Source organism: Strigops habroptila, chromosome Z (assembly GCF_004027225.2).
Source record: "Strigops habroptila isolate Jane chromosome Z, bStrHab1.2.pri, whole genome shotgun sequence".
NCBI lineage: Eukaryota > Metazoa > Chordata > Aves > Psittaciformes > Psittacidae > Strigops > Strigops habroptila.
The window spans coordinates 36,216,778-36,237,284 of NC_044302.2; the positions used below are offsets into that span (position 1 = coordinate 36,216,778).

Sequence of the window (20,507 nt, forward strand, 5' to 3'; positions counted from 1 at the left end):
AATGATGTATTAACTGTGTGTGATCTTGGCAAATTCATGAGGAGTTTATTAATAAACTAATTCACTAGATGCTTATTAATGTAAACAAGAAAAAAGAAGAAAGTACTAAAATTTGTTTTGGATTGGAAAAATTGGTTAGCTTGGCTAAAAGTGATTTTCTAAGGGGAAGAAAATGATCCATTGATTCATTTACCAGGATGAAGGTGAAATTGCTTCTGTCTCATTTGCTTATCTCTCCTCTAATCTCAAAGTCAAAAAAGAAAAGGGAAAAAAGTGTGGGGGTTGTGTTTTTTGGTTGCCAATTTCGAATATAATAGTTATTAAATATCTTCTGCCTTCTCTCTGGCTATTTCCGGGTGTGTACATGGTATCAACAACAAAACTTTTCAGAGTACACTGCAGGTTACTTCTAGTGTTGGTTTGCCTTTTGCAGTTTTCAAGATTTTTTCTCACTTGCCAATTAAAGTAAAATTATTAATTATAATTGTAATTTACATAATGCAGGTAGAGTAGCTTATAGTTTGTTTCTCTTCTCTCTTTTAGCTGGGAATAACAATGACATAACTATGCAGAAAGATTTTCAAAAGAAGAAACCAATTTTCTGCATTCATTGAGCTTCATATATTGTTGGGAGCTTCAGAAATACCACATTAGAGAAGTCTTTCAAAATACCCATCCTTTAGAAAAAGCAGTTCAAATTGCAAACCTTTTGTTAACTCATAAAAATAGTGTTAAGTTCCAAAAGCTTGCTTCATTTGCCCTGCTTCAGTCTCACTGAACTTGACAGTGTATGGCAGAGAACAAATTTTCTCTGACACTGGGAAAGTCCTGATGTAAACAGTTTTGGCGTATAAAAAGATGGAATAACTGCACTGGGTTTTTCCATCAGTTCTTTTTCCATGATTAGTGACAGCTCTTCCACCTTAAATGTTCTCCTAACCACAAGAAGTTCCAGGAGGCTGAGAAAGAGTTGTTCTGGTTGGTGTAGTATCTGATAGCAATATTAAGGGAACAGCTTACCTGACACATCTACGGAGACTTGCTGCCTATTTTCAAGGAAATGGAAGTGCAGCCTACTATAGCACCAGCCTTATAGGCTTTGTGCTGAGAAACCTTAAAGACATTGTTAAAACCTTGGATTCCCAAAGAGCAATGACACCAACTAGGAATCTCAAATAAAGCATTACTCAAGCAAAAATTACACTATAAAATTAGAGGAGTCACCCTCAGGTCATACATTATAGTCTTCATGGAGCACTGATGGTTCCTAAGTTCTTTTCTTGCTTCTAGCATCCATTATGCATGTCAAAACAGATTGAATGGCACAGTGTCTCACAAACTAAATACCCTTACATTTTCCGAGAGGAACTCAATCACATGTTCACTTAGCTGAAGGTAAACCCTTTGGTTTATACTACCAGTTCTTTGACATCCAGAGGCAGAATTAGTCAGTCCTTTCACATTTGCAAATCCTCATATGGTAAAAATACTTTCTGTAAGGATTGCATTAATTATGCTTTTACAAATTTGATTTCACAGACTGGACTATGATGCCTTTCTCTTGCAGTTGAAGTGAGGGACCCTGTCAATTTTAATTTTCCATTAGGACAGTAGACAGGTCACTTGCATTGGGCATGGATTATAAATGTTAAATCATCAAAACTAGTTGGAAACATTTTTAAAGCAGTAACTAAAGTCAGACAGATCCTTTAAAACAAGTATTTTTAAATTCTTTCTTCCACATGAAATTCTGTTGTGTTGAAATTTAATTATCATCTCAAATCATGACTGGGATGCATTACCGAAGTAGTAAGGGGCTGCGGTTTTGTTCTCGATGACTTACAGTAATTATCCATGATGTGTTTGTGTGCTTTATAAAGGTTCGTGTGGCTGTTGCTCAGTTTAGAGTTTAAAAAGGGAGGTGCAGAAGTTAAGGGATAGGAAATAATACTGGACAAACTTGTACTGCAGCTGTCTTCTGGCTGGCTAAGTGTTGATTTTAGCATTTCCATTAATAAGCAATATTAAAATGTCAGAAGGAAAAAGAGTGCTCACAGAAAGTATTTGTAAGAAACTAATAAACATGTATTAAAAAAACCCAACCAACCAACCAAATACAGAACCAGCAAAAAAAACCTGAAACCCAACCACACAAAAAACCAAAAGTAGGAGAGTGGCTTTTCTGTATATCCCTACTAGCCAGATTTTGCCTGGAAATGTTACTACATGTTTTGAAAAGTGTTGAAACAATGAACGCTATAAAACTATATTGATAAAATTTACAATTATATAAATGTAGTTCATGAAGGATTTATAAAATTGTGTGTAAAACTTCTAATAGTTTTTTTTAGACTTGGTAGTCTGCATATATTAATCTTCTTATCTTTCTCATATACTACTCAGGTATGCTTATGATAACCGTGTAAAATGTTTTAAACAGCTGCCAGTGTATCCTGTCTATAACATATGATGGAAAATACTCTTTTGAAGTATTTTTAAGACAGAAATAGCTTGGTTTTGTGTGGTTTACTCATAGTTTTGGTATTGTTAAGAAAGTTATTAAGTAGACACTTGCAAAGGGTGATGGGATAATTTAATTCAGTAATGTGATTCAGGGATGTATATGCTCCTGTAAGATTCAGGCCTTTTCTTAAAAGTAGTTTGATGTATTGTACAAAGTATATTGTCTAAAAGAGGCAGCATACAACTTAGCACACAACTAACAACTGGGTTTTGTTTTCACAGAATGCCTCTTGGCATTAGATTTCAAAGTAGTTTTGTGGAAACATATAGGTATGTTCCTCTCCTATAGCTATGGACCTGATATACAAGAAACTAATGATGTCCTTAGCATAGAAGAGCGGATATGTTTTTGGGCCAGGGAATTGTACCCACCTTCTCAAATGCCTTCTTAGTGCCTTCGTGAAACCTTGTTTCTCATTTAATCTTTTTTTAATGGTTATCAATGCCTATTTCTGTACCTATATGTAGTAATAAGGTCTTAATAGTGAAACATTCCCCACTTTTGTTTTTAATAGATCTCTTTTGCTTGCGGAGCTTGAGAAGGAAGAGAAAGAGAAGGACTGGTATTATGCCCAGCTTCAGAACTTGACTAAAAGGATTGATAGTCTCCCTCTTACTGAAAATGTAAGTACTTTTAGTTTCCTTGGTCATGTATCTGGTGCTGTGATCTCTGTTTGGATGCTGTGTATATTTAATGAATTTGGTAACACACTCTACTACCATTTTAATTTAAAAAAAATTTTATTCACTGTGTAAGGCTAACATAGCCTAAATAATGCATTTTTTTGTATATAATTTTGCACATTACTATTCATACCTATCAGTATAAATCTCAGTGATAGAGAGGAAGGCTGAAAAGTCCTTTTGAAAAATGAATTACTTGTCGGTACACTACTTTAACTGTGTCCCCCAAAGGTCTTTTCTCTATCCATTCTGTTACTTAGTGGATTCTTTTCATTTTGAGAGCAATATTAGTCTAAGAGACAATCTACACAGGAGCTCTGAATAACAGCAAGTGGAGCTAGAGCCTATGCAGGTATTGTTGCTCCAAGCTTTTACTTTGGTGTCTCCAAACTATTCATAGTCAAGTCACCATTATCTAGGATAATGAAGATGTCCGATGTCCCAGATAATACAGGTTTTCCTGTTAGACCTCAGCAGCTCTGATTTATCTGCAGTGTGTTCCTTTACACATACAGTGTTGGGAACACCTGGTTGGCCATCTTTATAGAGTCATACCTGATCAGGAGTCAGTTAGCTTCCTGGAAATGGAAACACTTCCGTGACTGGGGTGAAGCATCTAGACTTCAGCAAATGTAACGCTCAGTCATGGCTGGGCTTGTGAGAGCAGCAAAAGCAAGGGGAAAAGGTCTGAAAAGGATCTTGAGGAAGAGCAGCCCATTCCCAAAGGTATTGTCAACTGTATCTGTGTCACTCTATTGTAGGTTTTAAGATCGTCTCCCCAGTTTCATAGGTAATGAATTAACTTAGCTGCTCTTATGTTTCGAATGTCTTACTTAACATCTACACTACCTCTTTTGTGGTAATTTATATCCATTACTACTCAGTCCAGCCACAACAGAATGTCAGATCCCATTTTTTTTAGTAGCATTTTACATATGCACAGGTGACTGTCTCTTTTTGACTCCCTGAATTGACCTTAGTGAAGTCTTCTGGTAGAACTGCTCTTGGAAACTTGGAAATTTATTTGCAAGCTGAGTAATTGTTCAAAACTAGTGAAGTGATTTGCTCCTGCCTTGAAAAATCTATCAGTTGGAATATCTTCCCTTAGGCTGTGTTGTTGTTCCTGAATGGGACACTTGTGGTTTTTTTACAGGATAGTTAAAACCAAGGTAGATAGCAGTAGTATGAATACCACCATCACTACATGCAGTAGTTTTATACCTCTAAATATTTTTGAAAATAGCTATTCCGGTAGCACATGTAATTATTTTGTTGGTATGCTGACATACATTAGTAGCCAGATGTTCCTGGCTTGTGATGAATGATACTGTCTCAATGTTTATCTTTTATATTTATTATTTGACAAATCTTGCAGGTATATGTTCTTGTTTTAATAATGCAGTCTTATTTTAAGGACCTGTTATTACATTTTGTTTGTTTATGAAGTTTGCTGGGAAAAAGTAGTTGTTCTGCTTTTGTTCAGAGAAATACATAGTTTATGTAAATGCTGTTTACTAAAATGCCTTTTCTGTACTTCAATTTCAGTTCTCCTTGCAAACAGATATGACCAGAAGGCAGCTGGAGTATGAGGCAAGGCAAATCAGAGCTGCAATGGAAGAACAGCTAGGTACTTGTCAGGACATGGAGAAGCGAGCACAGGTATAGTTTGCCTTTCATTACTAGAAGGAATAGAAAGTTTTCCTGCATTTTTCTTAAATTATTCGTAGTTATATCTTTAAACTGTGTGTAAACACAGTGATAACCTTAGAGCATAACCTGTTCAAATACAAAAAAAGGAATCAGAAGGAAGTAACTACTCAGCAAAAAGCACCCTCCTCTGCCTCTTTAAAAAAAGACCTTGTGTAGACAATTTCTCCAAAAGAATATATTTTTTATTATTATTTGTTTATAGTTTTTTCCCATTTCAGCTTGAAACAAACATGTAGTTGCAATTGCTTTATTTTGTATCACTCATGATGGGTTTTATCGTTTTTTTGAAATCCAGCTGCTATTGTTAAGTTTTCTTAACCAGAAACCATGTAGCAAGGAATCATTTTCGAAAACAAGGTATTCAAGTAAAATGTCATTCACGTACATGTCTGGGAGTTGTTTGCTCTCACCTAGAGTTGTTTTGCATTCACGGTGAGGTACAATTCTGTATGCAGATCATGTTACATATATTTGGAATTATAACTCAGAATGTAATTGCATGGAACCTGTAAATGGAATAACCAGTTGCTTGCTGGTTGTAAAAACTATTCCCCCGCTGCAGTAGGGTGACAATTTGTATTATTTATCACCAGTTGTTTCCAGAGATGATAAATAACCAGGTTGGTAAAATAATCCATTTTGTTTGGGTTTTTTTATGGTGAATATTACAAAAATAAGTCCTTTCAATAGAAGTAGTCTCTTTAGGCTCTATTTTTCTTGCTAGGTTTATTCAACACAAAATATTGCTACCTAAGAAACACTTCAAATTAATCTTGTTTGAAATTAGAAAAGCTGCTTGGAATGTTAAAGTGAGCAATTTAGTAGGACTTTTCAGAAAATTCCTATGGTTAGAGCAAAACAAATCTCCTGAAATTGTCAGTTATGTACATAAAGGCTGTGTAGGGGTTTGTCTCTATAGATGTACTCAGACAGACCCAAGTTTAATCTGCCTGTGTAATAACTGGCTCTGATCTGGAAGCCATATGGCTGTGTTACTGAGGTTTAGCAGCAGTGGTGATGCCCTGCATAAATTCAGCTGTGCAACTTGTGTCATCCACTCCTGAGTGAAAGCTGAGCAGACTCAGGATTCACTGTGGATGCCTAGTCAGCCCTGTTGCAGAAGAAAGTGTTAGGACATTGACCCAAGAAATTCCAGGAAAGTTCTCTTGTTGTTAACAAGCTTAAGCTAGAGTGAGGTGAAATAAGCTAAGTAGATAGGCTAGGCTGCTGGCAAAATTCTAAATGCACTGAGGCAGAGAATAGATTACGTTTTTCAGAGAAAGGATTTGTCTGTAGTTACATCACTGTGAAAGTAAGTAAGTTGTCCCTGAAGTAGTTCTTTTTTAATTATATTCTGGAAAAATTGCCATCAAAAAGATATTGAAAGTTTTAGGGTTTTATCCTTTCATTGTCCACTAAATGCGCAAAGCCTTTCCTTTTTTAGTATAGCATTGTAGATGTTAATCAGGTAAAAGAATCAGGATTTTTCTTTTTTTTATCTGTGTGTCCATTTTATTAACACAAAAAAACCCTGTTTAATCAGTTCGGTACTCTGTTCATATCGTGATACAATTGGGCTAATTATTTTCTCTCCACTTTTAAACTCAAATACTGTCAATACAGTGTTTTATACAGTTACATTATCAGGCTCGTATAGGGATATTTAACTTTATACACCTACTGTTTCACAGAATCATAATGCACCCTGTGCTTTGCAGTACAACTTGTATGGAGGATATGTATCCTGTGATGTTTGGGGTTTTTAACATTCCCTTTACTAACCACAGGATGGTTACAATGGGAAACAAGTAGCAATATGGCTGCAAAAGACCCTGATTCAGAGATGTCTGTAAAATCCTAGACAAACCAAAGAAGCAGTATGTAATTTTCTTCACACATAGCCTGTTAAATTATTTGAAATTTGTAGAGGCTGAAAGTGTTCAGAGGCTGTGCATAAGCAAAACTTCCAAATCATTATAGTAACTGAATGTAATAGAAGTCATTTGGAATTTCATACCTTTGTTACACTCTGCAAATATGAATTAATTTCAGATCTCTGTAAGACAAGTAGAACTCTAACATTTGGGATAAAAATCAAATAATTTGCTACAGATCTGCACAAAATGTCAGTTTGAGAAACAGGAAAATTGTGGAAGCTAACTGCCACATTATTTTGTATTTCAGTGTGTACTGTGTGATGACCTGTTATGTCCAAATGAGTACCAGTTTTATTGAAAACCCAACCACTCACTACGTTTTGAATGCTTGCAATCATGCCTGTGTTTTATTATGAAGGACATTTGAATTATCACATGAATGAAGTAGTTTTGTTTTGTAGTCAGCAGTATTTGCAAAGAGGTCTTCATATTGTCATTCTATACAATAAGTAAAAGGAGTTTTTGAACAAAGTCAAGCACAAAAATGTATTCATTTCAGGCAAGGGTGGCGAGAATTCAGCAAATAGAGAAGGACATTCTCCGTATACGACAACTTCTACAATCACAAGCAGCTGAAGCAGAGGTTAGTGAGCAATTACTTGCCTTTGGTTATGGTATGTATCTTTTTCTAAAAAACAAAAAAAACCCAAACAAGTAAAATTATTTTAATAAAGTCTAGGCAGGATTATTTCCATCAGCTATTGGTGTCACAGTTAATCAACTAGTCTGTATATGTAGGCTGTTAACTTGCCCTCTTACCAGTGAACTGAGGGTAGAATACTTGGCTTAGTCTTCATGCTACTATTGAACTTTAATAGTGATGTACCAGTTGAAAGTTTAAGTAATTAATTTCAGTAAAATTGCTGAACTGGAGTGTAATAGAAAGGCTGAGTCTTTGTTTTAGCAAATAATTACAACAGTCAGATTTACCTGCCTTTCTAAGTGTGAATCTCTGATAAGTACCTTCATGATTTGCTTATCTTTTCAGAGAGGGAAGCTTTAAAAAAGGGTGAATACAGACAGTTTCTGTTAGACTTCATTACAGAAGCCTGGCATATTTTTAATGTTTAATTATTGGGTTCTATATTAAGAAATACAAGATGATGTTTCCTGTAAATTACGAAGTTCATAGTACTAATTGTCATTAGCAAAAACTGCTCTCATAGTGGAAATTCACTTACAAGGTCAACTCCATTTCTTGTACTAGTAAATTAAATATAAATTGTATGTTGGACTTGAATATTTTGTGGTTTGTCTTCACCCAGAATAACTGCTGTGAAAGCTCAGAGCAGCACTTACTAAGGGTTGTATACTTTTCCATTTTGAAAAATAATGGTTTCATAAAGGATTTGGGGAAAAATTTGGGTTTATAAGTGAAACAGACAGTAGTGTGTATAATTAAAGTTGCCTGGTCTTTCCACATACTAGCTAATCCAGGTGTTGAGACATATTGATAAGATCCCCATTGAGCCTTCTCTCCCACCCCTCACAGCCTCTCTGCATATGAGAGATGCTCCACTCCATATTGTGGCCGTGCACAGGATTTGCTCCAATAAGTCTGTGTCTTTATTGTGCTGGAGAGGCTAGAATGGGACACAGTACTCCAGATGTAGCCTCACCAGCTGAGTAGAAAGGAAGGATTACCTCCCGCAATCTGCTGGCAACACAATTCTTAATGCAGCCCAGGATACTGTTGGACTTTTTGCTACAAGAGTCCATTGCTAGCATGTTGATTTTGTCCACCAGGACTTCCAGGTCCTGTTCTGCCAAGCTGCTTTCCAGTTGGGCTGCCCCCAGCATGTTCTTGTGCGTGGAGCTGTCCTCCCCAGGTGCAGGACATGCACTTTCCCTTCTTGAACTGCATGAGGTTCCTGTCAGCCCATTTCTGCAGCCTGTCCAGGTCCCTGTGAAAAGCACATGAACCATCTGGTGTATCAGCTTTTCCTACCAGTTCTCTGTCATCTGCAAACTTGGTGAGGGTGCACTGTGCCCCAGCATCCAGGTCATTAATGATGAACAGTACTGTTCCCAGTATTGACCCCTGGGGTACATGCTAGTGACTTGCCTCCAACTGTACTTCAGGCAGCTAATCACAACCTGCTGGTGCCCAACTGTTCTGCAGTTTTCAATCCACATCACTGTCCACCCATACATCGTCAGCTTGTCTGTGATGATGTTATGGGAGACTGTGTCTGAAGGCTTACTAAAGTTGATGGGAATAACATTAGCTGCTCTTCCCTCACCCATGAAAAATGTTAACCCATCATTGTTTTCAGTTTCCTCATGCTACTACTCTGTCTAATGCTACTGTCTTCTTTGACTTATCTGATTCCTTTAGTTAAACTGTATAGATTTCTTGTTTGAAGTTTATCCCTAAATTATCGCTTCAGACATATTTATTTAGTTATTGGTTTCTGAAGTTCTGTTCATCGTTAAGTATTTTCTGGGTTTGATACTCTAATGTCTTTATATGAGCGAAATAGAATTAGTATGCCAGTGATACTGTAGTGAGTTTAATCACCAACCAGGGAAGAAGTTTCATTGTATGTACATGGAAGAGAAGTATGTTTCTGCTTGAAGTTAAAGAGAAATTTCCATAAAGCAAGATGAGGTACACTACGTTGTCATAGGCTGTAGTGCTGAAGATTATTGCAGAACCACAAAAGCTTAATTTAATATACCAAGTGTAGTTAAACACATTAATTGAGAGGGATACAAGGGTGTTGTCTGTTAAGGTAGTAGATTCTTCAGATTGAAAAATTAGGTTTGGGATCAAAACTAATACTTCGAGAATAATCATGCTTTCAGCTCCAGATTTACAATTCCATAGACAGGGTTATTGATGTCTCTGAAAATTTGAAACATTTTAAACACACTAATAAAGTTAGATACTTCACACATTTCATAACTGTTTGGTTATTCTGTTTGCTTTTTTGGAAACTGTATTTAAAGGCCTGATTTTTGTGTTGGTCTCATGATCCCTGTCAGTGGCAGAGACGCCAGTTTAATGTTCATGTAGGTGTATAGAAAATTGGATCTCCTGAAGGAACTGAAACATGTCTGTACCAGCTTGCCAGATGAGTTGAATTTATTTTGATAAAATATTAAGTGGAACAGTATCAGGCTATATAATTTTTCTCTGCATCAAAATGGTTATTCTGTACTGTTTGTCTTTAAAATGTAGAAGGATTCTTACAGTGCAGATAACCTTTTGTTAATGCAGAAATTTCTTATCTTTGAATGCAAAGCTTAATTAAATTATGCTAGCTATAGTCTCCAGTAAATGCATAGCTCACGAGACAGTGCAGAGAAGACAGTTGTTTGGTCCGGTTCCATTACATTTCTGATTGTGATGTGAGCACAGCTGGTGGAAAATGGTGTTTCTGTGTGTCACAGCAAATCCTTTGTCTTGAAGGGCTGTAATCCTCAGAGGACATGCTTCACTTTCATCTTGCGGTTTTTCGCAGTCAGTCAGTTTCATCTGTTATTTTTTGAGGCTTAGGGTTGTGAAATACGAAGTACTGTTCTATAGCTTTGTGAGGATGCAGCACCAATGTATTCACAGTCTATAAAGGTTTGAACGGTAAAGTGTATGTCATTCCTGTACATAATTTCATAAACCCTTATGTTAACAGAGAGCACCCCAAACCAAGCATGATGCAGGTTCTCATGAAACAGAGAGGCAGAATGAAGGTCAAGGAGCAGCAGAAATCAGCGTGGCAACTAGCAGTACTGGTCAGGTAAATTGACTGTTTTGTTTGTTGATTGTGTAATTAAATACTCAAAATGTACAATGCTTCTGTATTGGTATATGCCTTACAGTGTTTGTATGCCTGCTCATTTTAAAAATATCTGTGTTTTTCTTCCATCTGTACGTGAGAAATTTCTTGTACTTGTTGGAAAGAGATGTTTTAATAAGATGAAGTAAAAATAATAATGCAGGAAGCATTTCTGTTTTGTTTAAATAATGAATGAACCTAATGCTATGAAGGAGATAGCAAGAGTTACTACAGAAAATGTGTTTTATTGTAGGTGAACTGTAACACTAGAAGTATGATCTAGTTATGGAAAATTGTTCAAATTTTCACTTCAGAAATTGTCACTGAAATATCAGTAATTAAAAAAAAAGGGGGGGGAGAACCAAATGGTAGGTTTATCATTAGTGTTTCTTTAATACTTTTTTACATAAAGCTTTGAAACAGTAGTATCAATTGGGTAATCTGGAAGTGGGCTGAAGGGTTATTCACATGCTTCTAAATATGTTATTCCTTTTATTAGTGAAATGTACTAGTGGAATATTTTGAGGGGTACATTAAATTCTTTACTTGTCTTTTAAAACAAATATCAAAATTTATGACTTCTCCTCTGGCTAAATATACTTTGATTTATTTACCATGTGCTAATGATCATTCCCTTCATGATTTCCAACTGTAACTGACCATTCCCACTAGTAATTTGGATTCTTAAAACTTCACGCTACAAATTTAATAGTTGAATTCATATGCAAAATATTTTTGCTACTCCAGGGAAGTAGAATTATTTAAATACTTGTGAAAGTGTGTTGTACAAGAAGACAGAATTGTGGTTTAGGTAACATATTTCACTTGATTAAACATTAAGTAAAGCCCATAATTTTGCTTCTAAAATATGTTTGATCACCATTTGGAGTTTAGTTCTGTCAGCCGTATCTGGGCAATTGCTTGGGGCTCTGACTCTGATTCTTACAACAGCTTTATTTTTTGGGAAGAAAATAATTCAGTGCTGCTTTGGGGCAGAAAGCATAACGTATTGAAATAATTGATGCATTGTGGCTGTATCATCTATCTTCAGTGTATGAATCAGGGTTTTTTCTGGACAACATTTTACAAGGAAGGAGGAAAAAGAGATTGTTATGTCTTGGCAGACTTGCACAAGTGGAAGATTTGTTCATACTTGGTTTGAGGTCTTATGTTGAGGATTTCTACAGTTCTGACCTTCGCCTCATTAAAATGTATAGAACATGCATACTTGTTCCTTCTGGTAGTAGGTAGGGCCAGCTCACTGAATCTGTGTTAAGACAGTCATCTGGGGATTATTTACTTTCAGTACAGGTCCAGACAGAGGAGATTTGGTGGATTGGGCATAACATTTATTTATTACATACTTGGAGCAATCGCTGTTCAATGCAAAAAAAGTTTTAACCAAGCCATTTGGTTCTAATTGGTTTTGTGGTCATATAATTGATTTTAATTGAAACACTGCCTATTGAATCCAGGATTTTTCAGGGTTCAGTTATGTCCTTTTCTGCACCATCTTTCAGCTGTCTTCTCTTTTCCATTACGCTTGCTATCCTGCCTCTGAAGTAAATTTTTTCATACCTTTGTTTTGCAAGTTTTTTAAAGGAATTTAGTGATACTGTCTATTTTGATAAGAAAATGCACCACAAAGTAGGGAAAGTAACCTTACTGACAGAGTCAAGTAGCAAGCATAGTAAAACAATGAGTGAAAGACAGTAAAGTATAAAAGGAGAAAACCAGATGAAGAAGGCAGATGGGGGAGATTTTGAAGGAGAAGGTTCTACACAAGAAAGGTCCGTGTAGCAGCTCCTTGTCATTTCCCATCTTATGAGATGAATGGCTACACACCTTACGCTAGTTCTTTGATGTCAGTCTTTAGGAGCCAGTAAGGAATGTAGTTACACTTCATTTGGGCATCCTGGCATCCTCAAGTAGCAAGGCCAAGTGACGGCTCTGAAAGAAATAGTTACCTGAATCAAAGTTGATACAGTTTAGGGGAAATGATAGGAAAAATATGCTATTTCTATCTACACCGTGGTGAATTTTAATAGGAAGTGCTCCAAACTTACACTTTTTTTTAGCTTCTTGGATAAAATGATCATATTGAACTTAATAATGGAGAATTCTGGCTCTTGTAATCTTCCGAATGTAGTTTGAGGTCAAGATGGTATGAATGGATTGCTCAGTGTAAAAATCTGGGAATTCATTCCCATGGTCATAGCAGAGCAGATTATTTAAGTGAATAATTGAGAAAATCCAATACAGTTTTCAGTCTGAGCTTTAAGATTGTAAATTTTTCCTATAGTTAATAGAGAAAATAAGGAAATCTATATTGGAATAAATTGTGTGAATTTAAATCATTCGAGTTACACTCTTAGCGTAACACTTATTCTGGAGTATGCATAAAATGTTCTGGATTCAAATGGGAGTGTGAAATGAGTATAATAATGTGTGTTTAAATATTCCAGTATAACCAGAATTTTTTCCTGTCTAGGCAAACACTGCATGAAGTTATTCCTACCTTTTACTTACAGTCACTTTCAACTTAAAATGTAAGATGTTGAACTGTATGAACAGCAAATATTCTAGAGGAATATTCTTCTTCTTTCTTTTGGTGTACCTAGAAAAAACATAGACAGTATTTCTAAATATCTTTCATACGTTTTTCTTCATTGTGCTATGTATTTTTGTTGGGGAAAAAAAGAATATTCTCAGGATCCAGATAGCTTGAAAACGTTGTTTTGCAAATTAAGCTGATATTTTCATGAGAAGATCTTAGCTTTTGTGGGCGATTAACAAAAGACTGGTGACTGTCTCAGTAAACCAGTGCTCTGATACTGAAAGTGTTCTAGTCAAATGTAGTTTTAAGTTCCCCAAAGTGAACTGAAAAGTAGGGACATAAGAAGGAAAACTTCACAGATAGGAAGCAGAGAAAAAGCAAGCAAGCAACAAGGAGGGGTGAAGGCAAAGAAAGTGAGTGGATAAAAGATAGTAAGAAAAAAAAAAAGGGGGGGGGGGGGAATATAAATATGCAAAATTGATTAAAAGAGGACAAAGATGCTAATAACTGGGTCTTGTTACTCCAGGTACAAGCATGCTATTTACAATAATTTCTAGGAAAATTACAGAAAATAGGGTCATCATTATTTTATATTTTTTCTTTTTGAACTGAAAGAGATTCATCTACTCTTAATTTGCTTTTGATATGGACAAATTAAAGTAGGGTTTCTCCTTGTCCAGATGAATATCTTCTTACTTGTCAGTTCTTGCATACTTAGTTGTGTTCTGAAGTAGTACAGGCTTCACTATGTAATGTGACATAAATGTTGGGCCTGGCTTTTTTCTCGCTGTAAAAATTATAATTCGGTGTGTTGTGAAGTCCGCTTCTCCTCCTTCTCTGTGAAAATAGTAATTATAAAAGAATTCATTTGAAAATACAGCTCTATTGAGACTTAATTTCAGGAAAAATGGTTAATAAATTTCAATTTAACAGTGACCTCTAATTTGTGTCGGGGCAGAGAGGACTGAACAGAAGTTGACAGTTCATTACGATCAGTATGATTTCATGATCCAGTGCTGAAACTGAATTAGGCGGTAGTTTTTTCACTCAGATCGGTTTTTTTATACTGAATTGTTGTTTAAATTTCTAGGGTTCTGCTGCTCGAATGGACCACGAGACAGCCAGTGTTATTAGCTCTAGTAGTAACTATCCTGTTCCTCGCAGACTGACAAGTCATCTGGGTACCAAGGTAACCGAAGATTACAAACCACAGGTCGCTAATGCTACATTTTTACTAATACAATAACCTCATTGTTTCTGCCAGTAGTACTGATATTACCTGATTAAAATCTACCCAATTTTAAATCGGAGTTAAAATTTTAGAATATTTTTAAAATTTTTAAAGTACATGCACAGAGTATTTTTTTTTTACTTATTGATCATCAGTTAAGAGTTGTTACAGTAAGGAAAAAATGATTGCTAGAAATTACTGGAATATCTAAAAAGCCTGTGACTTTGATTTATTATCCATGATGAATAGTAACCCTTTTAAGAGCAGTTCTTTAAATACTTTTCCAGACGCCAAATCCACAAAACAGATATGCAATTGCTAAGGAATTAAACTGACCAAAAAAAAAAAAAAAAAGTAAGCCTTTCACGGTGATAAATGTGTGTTTACAAAAGGCTGTGCTCAAAGTTTTTGTGCAGTATGAAAAGAGAGGGGGGAAAAAAAGGCAAATCTGTAACACAGCATTAAGTTCATGAGCCACTGGAGTTTATACTGCCTCTGGAATCAGCAGCAGTATATGTACTATCGGTGGTGTGCTGAGCGCAGTCTTCTGGGCCTATTAGCTTGACATACTATTAATTACTTCAAGCCTTAAACCAGTGTGATAATAACGTCATTTCAGTCCTGCACTCTGTGCATGTACCAGTTGGCGATGACATCAGCAGGTCTGTCTCTTTGCAAGTTTGCATTGCAAGTTGTAGAATTCCCGAAAGCTGCAGACAATGGGAGAGCCCTGAAGGCAGGCAAAGGGTCTGAGCATGGACGGATACAGGCAAAGAAATGGGTAGATCTGAGTGTGTTGTGGGGTAGGAAAAGCTTAAGATTAATGCCTGAGAAGAAGGGAAACTGGTAGAGATTCTAAATAGAGGAATGCATTTTCAGATGCACAAAGAAATGTGTCTGTGTGTACACAGAGACAGACAAACTCTTGTTTAGTTTTTCCTATTTTTTTTTTCCTGCAACTTGGAGGCCAGATTTTGGTGGCTTCTTCAGCTCTATTCTTTGACAAAAACTTTGCCTTCCAAATCCAAATAACACTGGATTAAAGCTGCCTCTTGAAATACCTGTCAAGAGGCATGCATAAAGCAGATTAAGTTCACTCTCCTTTAAGAATCCAAGTGGTTTGTTTTAATAATGTATTTGATTTCCCCCAGACCAAGAAGACAGGATCTCCAAACTAGGATGCTAGGCTGTCATAAAATTGTCATGAAACACTCCAAGACTGTTTCAGTGGATTTTGCATATGGTCATATAGTTTCTCAGATTCTAGGATTCAGACTTGCTGCTTAGTCTACCACTGCTATCCAATTTTTTTTATAACTCTGTATTTGTAGTCATCTTCAGGCACATTTGAATTGCCTCTGAAGAAACTACATAAAATCATTCATAGGTCTCGTAACCAATGCAGGTATCTAATTACTAGTAAAAGACTTTGTCCAAAGAAAAGTGAGTCCAAAGTCTCATTTCTTCCTTAATTGGTGTATTATAAAGAAGCACACACACTGCTACTTTACAGTTTCCTTTGATAGTTTCTTTATGTTGTGCGTTGATTTTGAATGTTCCTGTTTATCTTGGCTTTAGGAGTTTGAACTAAAATCATCCTCTACATCCCGTTAATCTACTAAAAGTTCACTGGAAGAACCAAACACATTTCATGATCTAAAGCTATTATTTAAGAAAATAGAGTGGGAAAGACAAACAGAATAGTGCGTTGACCGCTATATTACATGACAGCCAAGGGAATCCCTCAAAATTTGCTGTTTTTTAATGAGCAATTTCATTACGCCAAGTTAAATGTGTGATGCTGGGTTTTCATGGCTTGATTTAATTTTGGAAATGCTCGGTATTTTACATATATTAAATGAGCATTTGCTTTACTGTTTTATCTTTGTAAACTTGAAAAAGTGTGAATTTACCAATTCAGCTTTGCATTTGCTGTAAATAATCTGGTCGGTATACAAGCTGATGATCATAACAAATAATGATTAGTTAATCTGAAATAGTTTTTAAAGGAAAACTTTAAAATACAGGGTTATCAGATTTTTTAAACACAATATAAACTAAAAATTTATGTAATCATTCTTACCCTTTGTCTAGACAAATTGTATTTAATACCACATGACAAAGTTTTCCACCGAAAAACATCTTTACCTGAAAGTGTGATTCTTACAGAGCATTTTTTTGATACAGAATGAATTTAAAATAGATTTCTTAAACTGAAACACATTCATTAGTATGTTTATTTATTTAATCTTTCCGAACAGTGGAAATTTAGAAGTCTTTGCCATTGCTTTTGTAAATTAATACATTTACATACAGCTACGACCTACTTCTTCTAGCCATTTAACCCCTAAGTGAAATATATTAAGAATATGAATGCCAAAGTAGTAGTAATACTTAAATATTTCTAAATAGCACAAATTTTTGCACCATTAAGGGGTTTTTTTGCTCGTGTGTACCATTCAATTTTCATTTTCATTTAATGTGTATTTTTTAAATGTAACTATTTTTAAAATCATTTGACCTGCAGGTGGAAATGGTGTATTCTTTGTTATCAATGCTTGGTACTCATGATAAAGATGACATGTCAAGAACATTGCTAGCAATGTCTAGCTCCCAGGACAGCTGCATAGCCATGCGTCAGTCTGGATGTCTTCCTCTCCTCATCCAGCTTTTACATGGCAACGATAAAGACTCTGTCTTGTTAGGAAACTCTCGTGGTAGTAAAGAGGCCCGTGCGAGAGCCAGCGCAGCGCTGCATAACATCATTCACTCCCAGCCTGATGATAAGCGAGGCAGACGGGAAATTCGCGTGCTCCATCTTTTGGAGCAGATCCGTGCTTACTGCGAAACGTGTTGGGAATGGCAGGAAGCACATGAACAAGGCATGGACCAAGACAAAAACCCAAGTAGGTTCTGGAAGCCATATAAAAATGTTTCAAGGATATATTGAAAACAGTGAATTTACAGAAAGTACAACTTTAATCTGAATTCTTATTGAATGTATGTGGGTTTTCTTATATATGTGTGTGTATAGATATATTTTTAAGTTGAGGTAGTGGTAGGAAATAGTATCAACTACAGATACAATACCCTATTTATAAACTTTTTATTTAAATCATAAAGCTTGATGTGCTTTCCAGATAATAATTCAAGTGGTTTATATATGTAATCTGTAAGTTGATATTGAATATGTACTTAACTCTGTTTTACAATTGAATCTACATAAATAATTCCTAATTGCTTTTCGTGCAGATGTATTCAGTAGGTAGCAGTTTCTTTTAGGAGAGGGACAGAGTGTACAAATTAAAAATAATCTCAATCTATTCAGTATAATACAAAGTGTTACTTACAATGTTACATGTAAGAAATATTTCAGTATTAAAGTACTAAAGAAGTGACAATATAAGTAAATACGAGTTTTCTCAGGGAACACTCAGAAAAAAGTTTTAACCTTCTGGATTGCTTAGCTGCTTTTCTGAATTGAGGGCAATTTGTAAATATGGGCTGTTAGGCATCATCTATGACAAAATGTACTGCTGAAGTCAGTGGGCTGCATCATGAGTGTGGAGCTTACCACAAGAACCATTTAGCAGGAGTGGGGCTCGGAACAAGGTATACCAATACCACTTGTGCATTAGTCAGAATGTAGCTCACAAAAAAAGTGAACTTAAAAGCTTCTTGGTTTTAAGAAACAAGCGGGGTTAATTAACCATTAAACAGCGGGGTTAATTAACCATTCCTAAGGACATAGGAAGGAGCTTCACATTAGGTGGCATATTATTTAATGGCACCAGAATATTTGAGTTTACTGACTTGTTTCATTAAGATTATTAATTTTTAGAAGTAAGATAACTTTTTTTGTACCGGGAGTCATGTTTCTTACGTAATACATACACTCAGGATTCTCCCTAATTTATTTCTCGGCATCAAATGTATTTCTGGTTCACATTTGTTAGTAACATTCTTGACTAATTGTCTGTTCATGGATTACTGGGAAGATACAAACCCTGAACAAAACTGCAGTTGATTTATTTTAAGATTAGATTCACTTTGGAAAACTTGTGATCTAGCCAAAATCACCTAGGATTACTAATTTTTTGCCTGTTTCTGAATCAGTGCCTGCTCCAGTCGATCATCAGATCTGTCCTGCAGTGTGTGTTTTGATGAAACTTTCATTTGATGAAGAACACAGGCATGCAATGAATGAGCTTGGTAAGACCAAATGTATTTCTCTGACTTCCTTTGAGAAGCTTGCTGGAAACAGTGGCACTCCTTGTGTATCTCAGTGGATATATGGCTTTTTTTATGACTAGTTTAAATAGATCATCAGTTTATTTGAATCGGTTGTTGCCCTCAAAATGATGAATGCGGTTTAATTAGCCATACCATTTCCCAGTGGATGAATTTTGGAAGAGTAGTATTATTATGGAAATATTTGCAATTTTAGAAGTATTAGACTTACAATGGAGACTGTTTTGCGGGGGGAGGAGGGAGGTGAGGGGTTTTTTTTGGTGGTGTTTTGGTGTGTTTTTTTTTTGTCCTGAGTTGGTTCCTATTTAGCAGCCTGAATTTTTTAGTCCATGCTGAGTAAATTCTTTGCATGCAATTTTCCTTCATTTGCCACTTTTCATTATCAATGAAAATATTCTGTGTATTTTTCTCAGAAAATAACATTCAGTGATAATGATTAAATCAGTAATTTTCAGATTTAGTTAATAGTCTTCTGTGTAACTGGTGCAACTTCATCTGTCAAACATGATTTTGGCTAGGTGGAGTTAAAAGATGAGTGTGCTTCTTACCTCCTCGTAATTCTACCGGTTCCCCTTTTACCCTGAAATCTCAATACCTTGCTGTCATATGTTTCAGCTGCTGCTAAGCACAGGATTCAAGATCCGGAGTCGGTGTTTAAGAATTTATTTAGCTTTCTGAGCCCTCTGGTTTTCAGATTTTTGAGATTTGTTCTGTACATGCAAATGCAGTTTGCTCCTTGGTATGTATATACTGTACTTGTGATATTAGAGTACAGATGTTATTTATTTTCTTACTTGTTTTTTTTTAAAGGAGGTTTGCAGGCCATTGCTGAGCTGTTGCAAGTGGATTGTGAAATGTATGGACTTACAAGTGACCACTATAGTGTTACCTTAAGGAGGTATGCTGGAATGGCTCTGACAAACTTGACTTTTGGAGATGTGGCAAACAAGGTAAGAGTTGAATTTTAAACACACAGTAATTTTGGTTCATCGATATGTTTGAATTGTAGTTCTCAAGGTAGGTGATGGAAATTTTGAGGCTAGGATGTTGAGTTTGAGTTCAAGACAGAAGTTCAAGATACCTCTGTCATTCTATTCTGTTCCTGACAGAGAGCACCGCAAAGTGAATGTTACACCATGCAAGTATAGTATGAACTCTCAAATTAAATCACTTTTGTCACTGAAAATAAGGATTTTATCTATTGGATTAATTTTTTATGAGCATTGGATTAGTATATCGCATAATGATTATGGACCATTGATTACACATGGTGACTGATTTTTCTGAGGATGTTGAGCTAAAACTGCTAATTGAGTCAAATTCTGTAAAGTTGTCATTTAACAATACTGTTACTGCTTCATGAAATTTTGCAAACCTCTTCAGGCTGGAGCTTGCTTTTAAACATTTAGAGCATATCTGGCTCATAATGGGCACTACTTTGAATTATTACAAGGTCAAATAGGTTCCCTAATATCTGACAAGGACCTTGCTTTCAAAAGATAGAAAGTTTCAATAATTTCTTGCCCCAGAGTTTGCCAAGCTATGGATCTTGAAATAACTTTGTACTGAGAAGACTTTTATCTCTTTGCTCTAGAGGAAGACATTTCAGGAGCTGGTGGAAATAAGATGTTTGTTGGTCTTTTGTTCCAAGTTTTAGACAAGAGTAAAGCAGAAATCCTTGGTGCAAATGAAGTGCTTCACAAAATACTGGCTTTTTACAACATGCAGTCAGTAACCACTACAGGGTGGCAGTTCCTGGGTTTCTAGCATAAACTGAACTGTAAATGCACCTGCTGTCCAGCTCCAGCTGAAGAGTACTACAGTACTAACATGCA

The 20,507-nt window shown here is 35.8% G+C and overlaps 1 protein-coding gene across 12 annotated transcripts in view; it reads left to right on the forward strand.

Annotated features, from left to right (window-relative positions):
• APC (APC regulator of WNT signaling pathway) overlaps nucleotides 1-20,507 on the forward strand; it is an 82,777-nt gene that overhangs the window by 51,043 nt on the left and 11,227 nt on the right. For 9 of the 12 annotated variants that reach the window (XM_030511579.1, XM_030511581.1, XM_030511583.1 and 6 more), the window contains exons 5-12: nucleotides 3,039-3,147; nucleotides 4,753-4,866; nucleotides 7,354-7,437; nucleotides 10,490-10,594; nucleotides 14,281-14,403; nucleotides 16,949-17,327; nucleotides 18,538-18,633; nucleotides 19,483-19,622. In XM_030511579.1, coding sequence (XP_030367439.1) covers nucleotides 3,039-3,147; nucleotides 4,753-4,866; nucleotides 7,354-7,437; nucleotides 10,490-10,594; nucleotides 14,281-14,403; nucleotides 16,949-17,327; nucleotides 18,538-18,633; nucleotides 19,483-19,622 — 1,150 coding nt within the window. Of the gene's footprint in view, nucleotides 1-3,038; nucleotides 3,148-4,752; nucleotides 4,867-7,353; nucleotides 7,438-10,489; nucleotides 10,595-14,280; nucleotides 14,404-16,948; nucleotides 17,328-18,537; nucleotides 18,634-19,482; nucleotides 19,623-20,507 lie in introns of those variants that run through there. The other 3 variants (XM_030511587.1, XM_030511588.1, XM_030511590.1) reach the window with 2 other exon arrangements.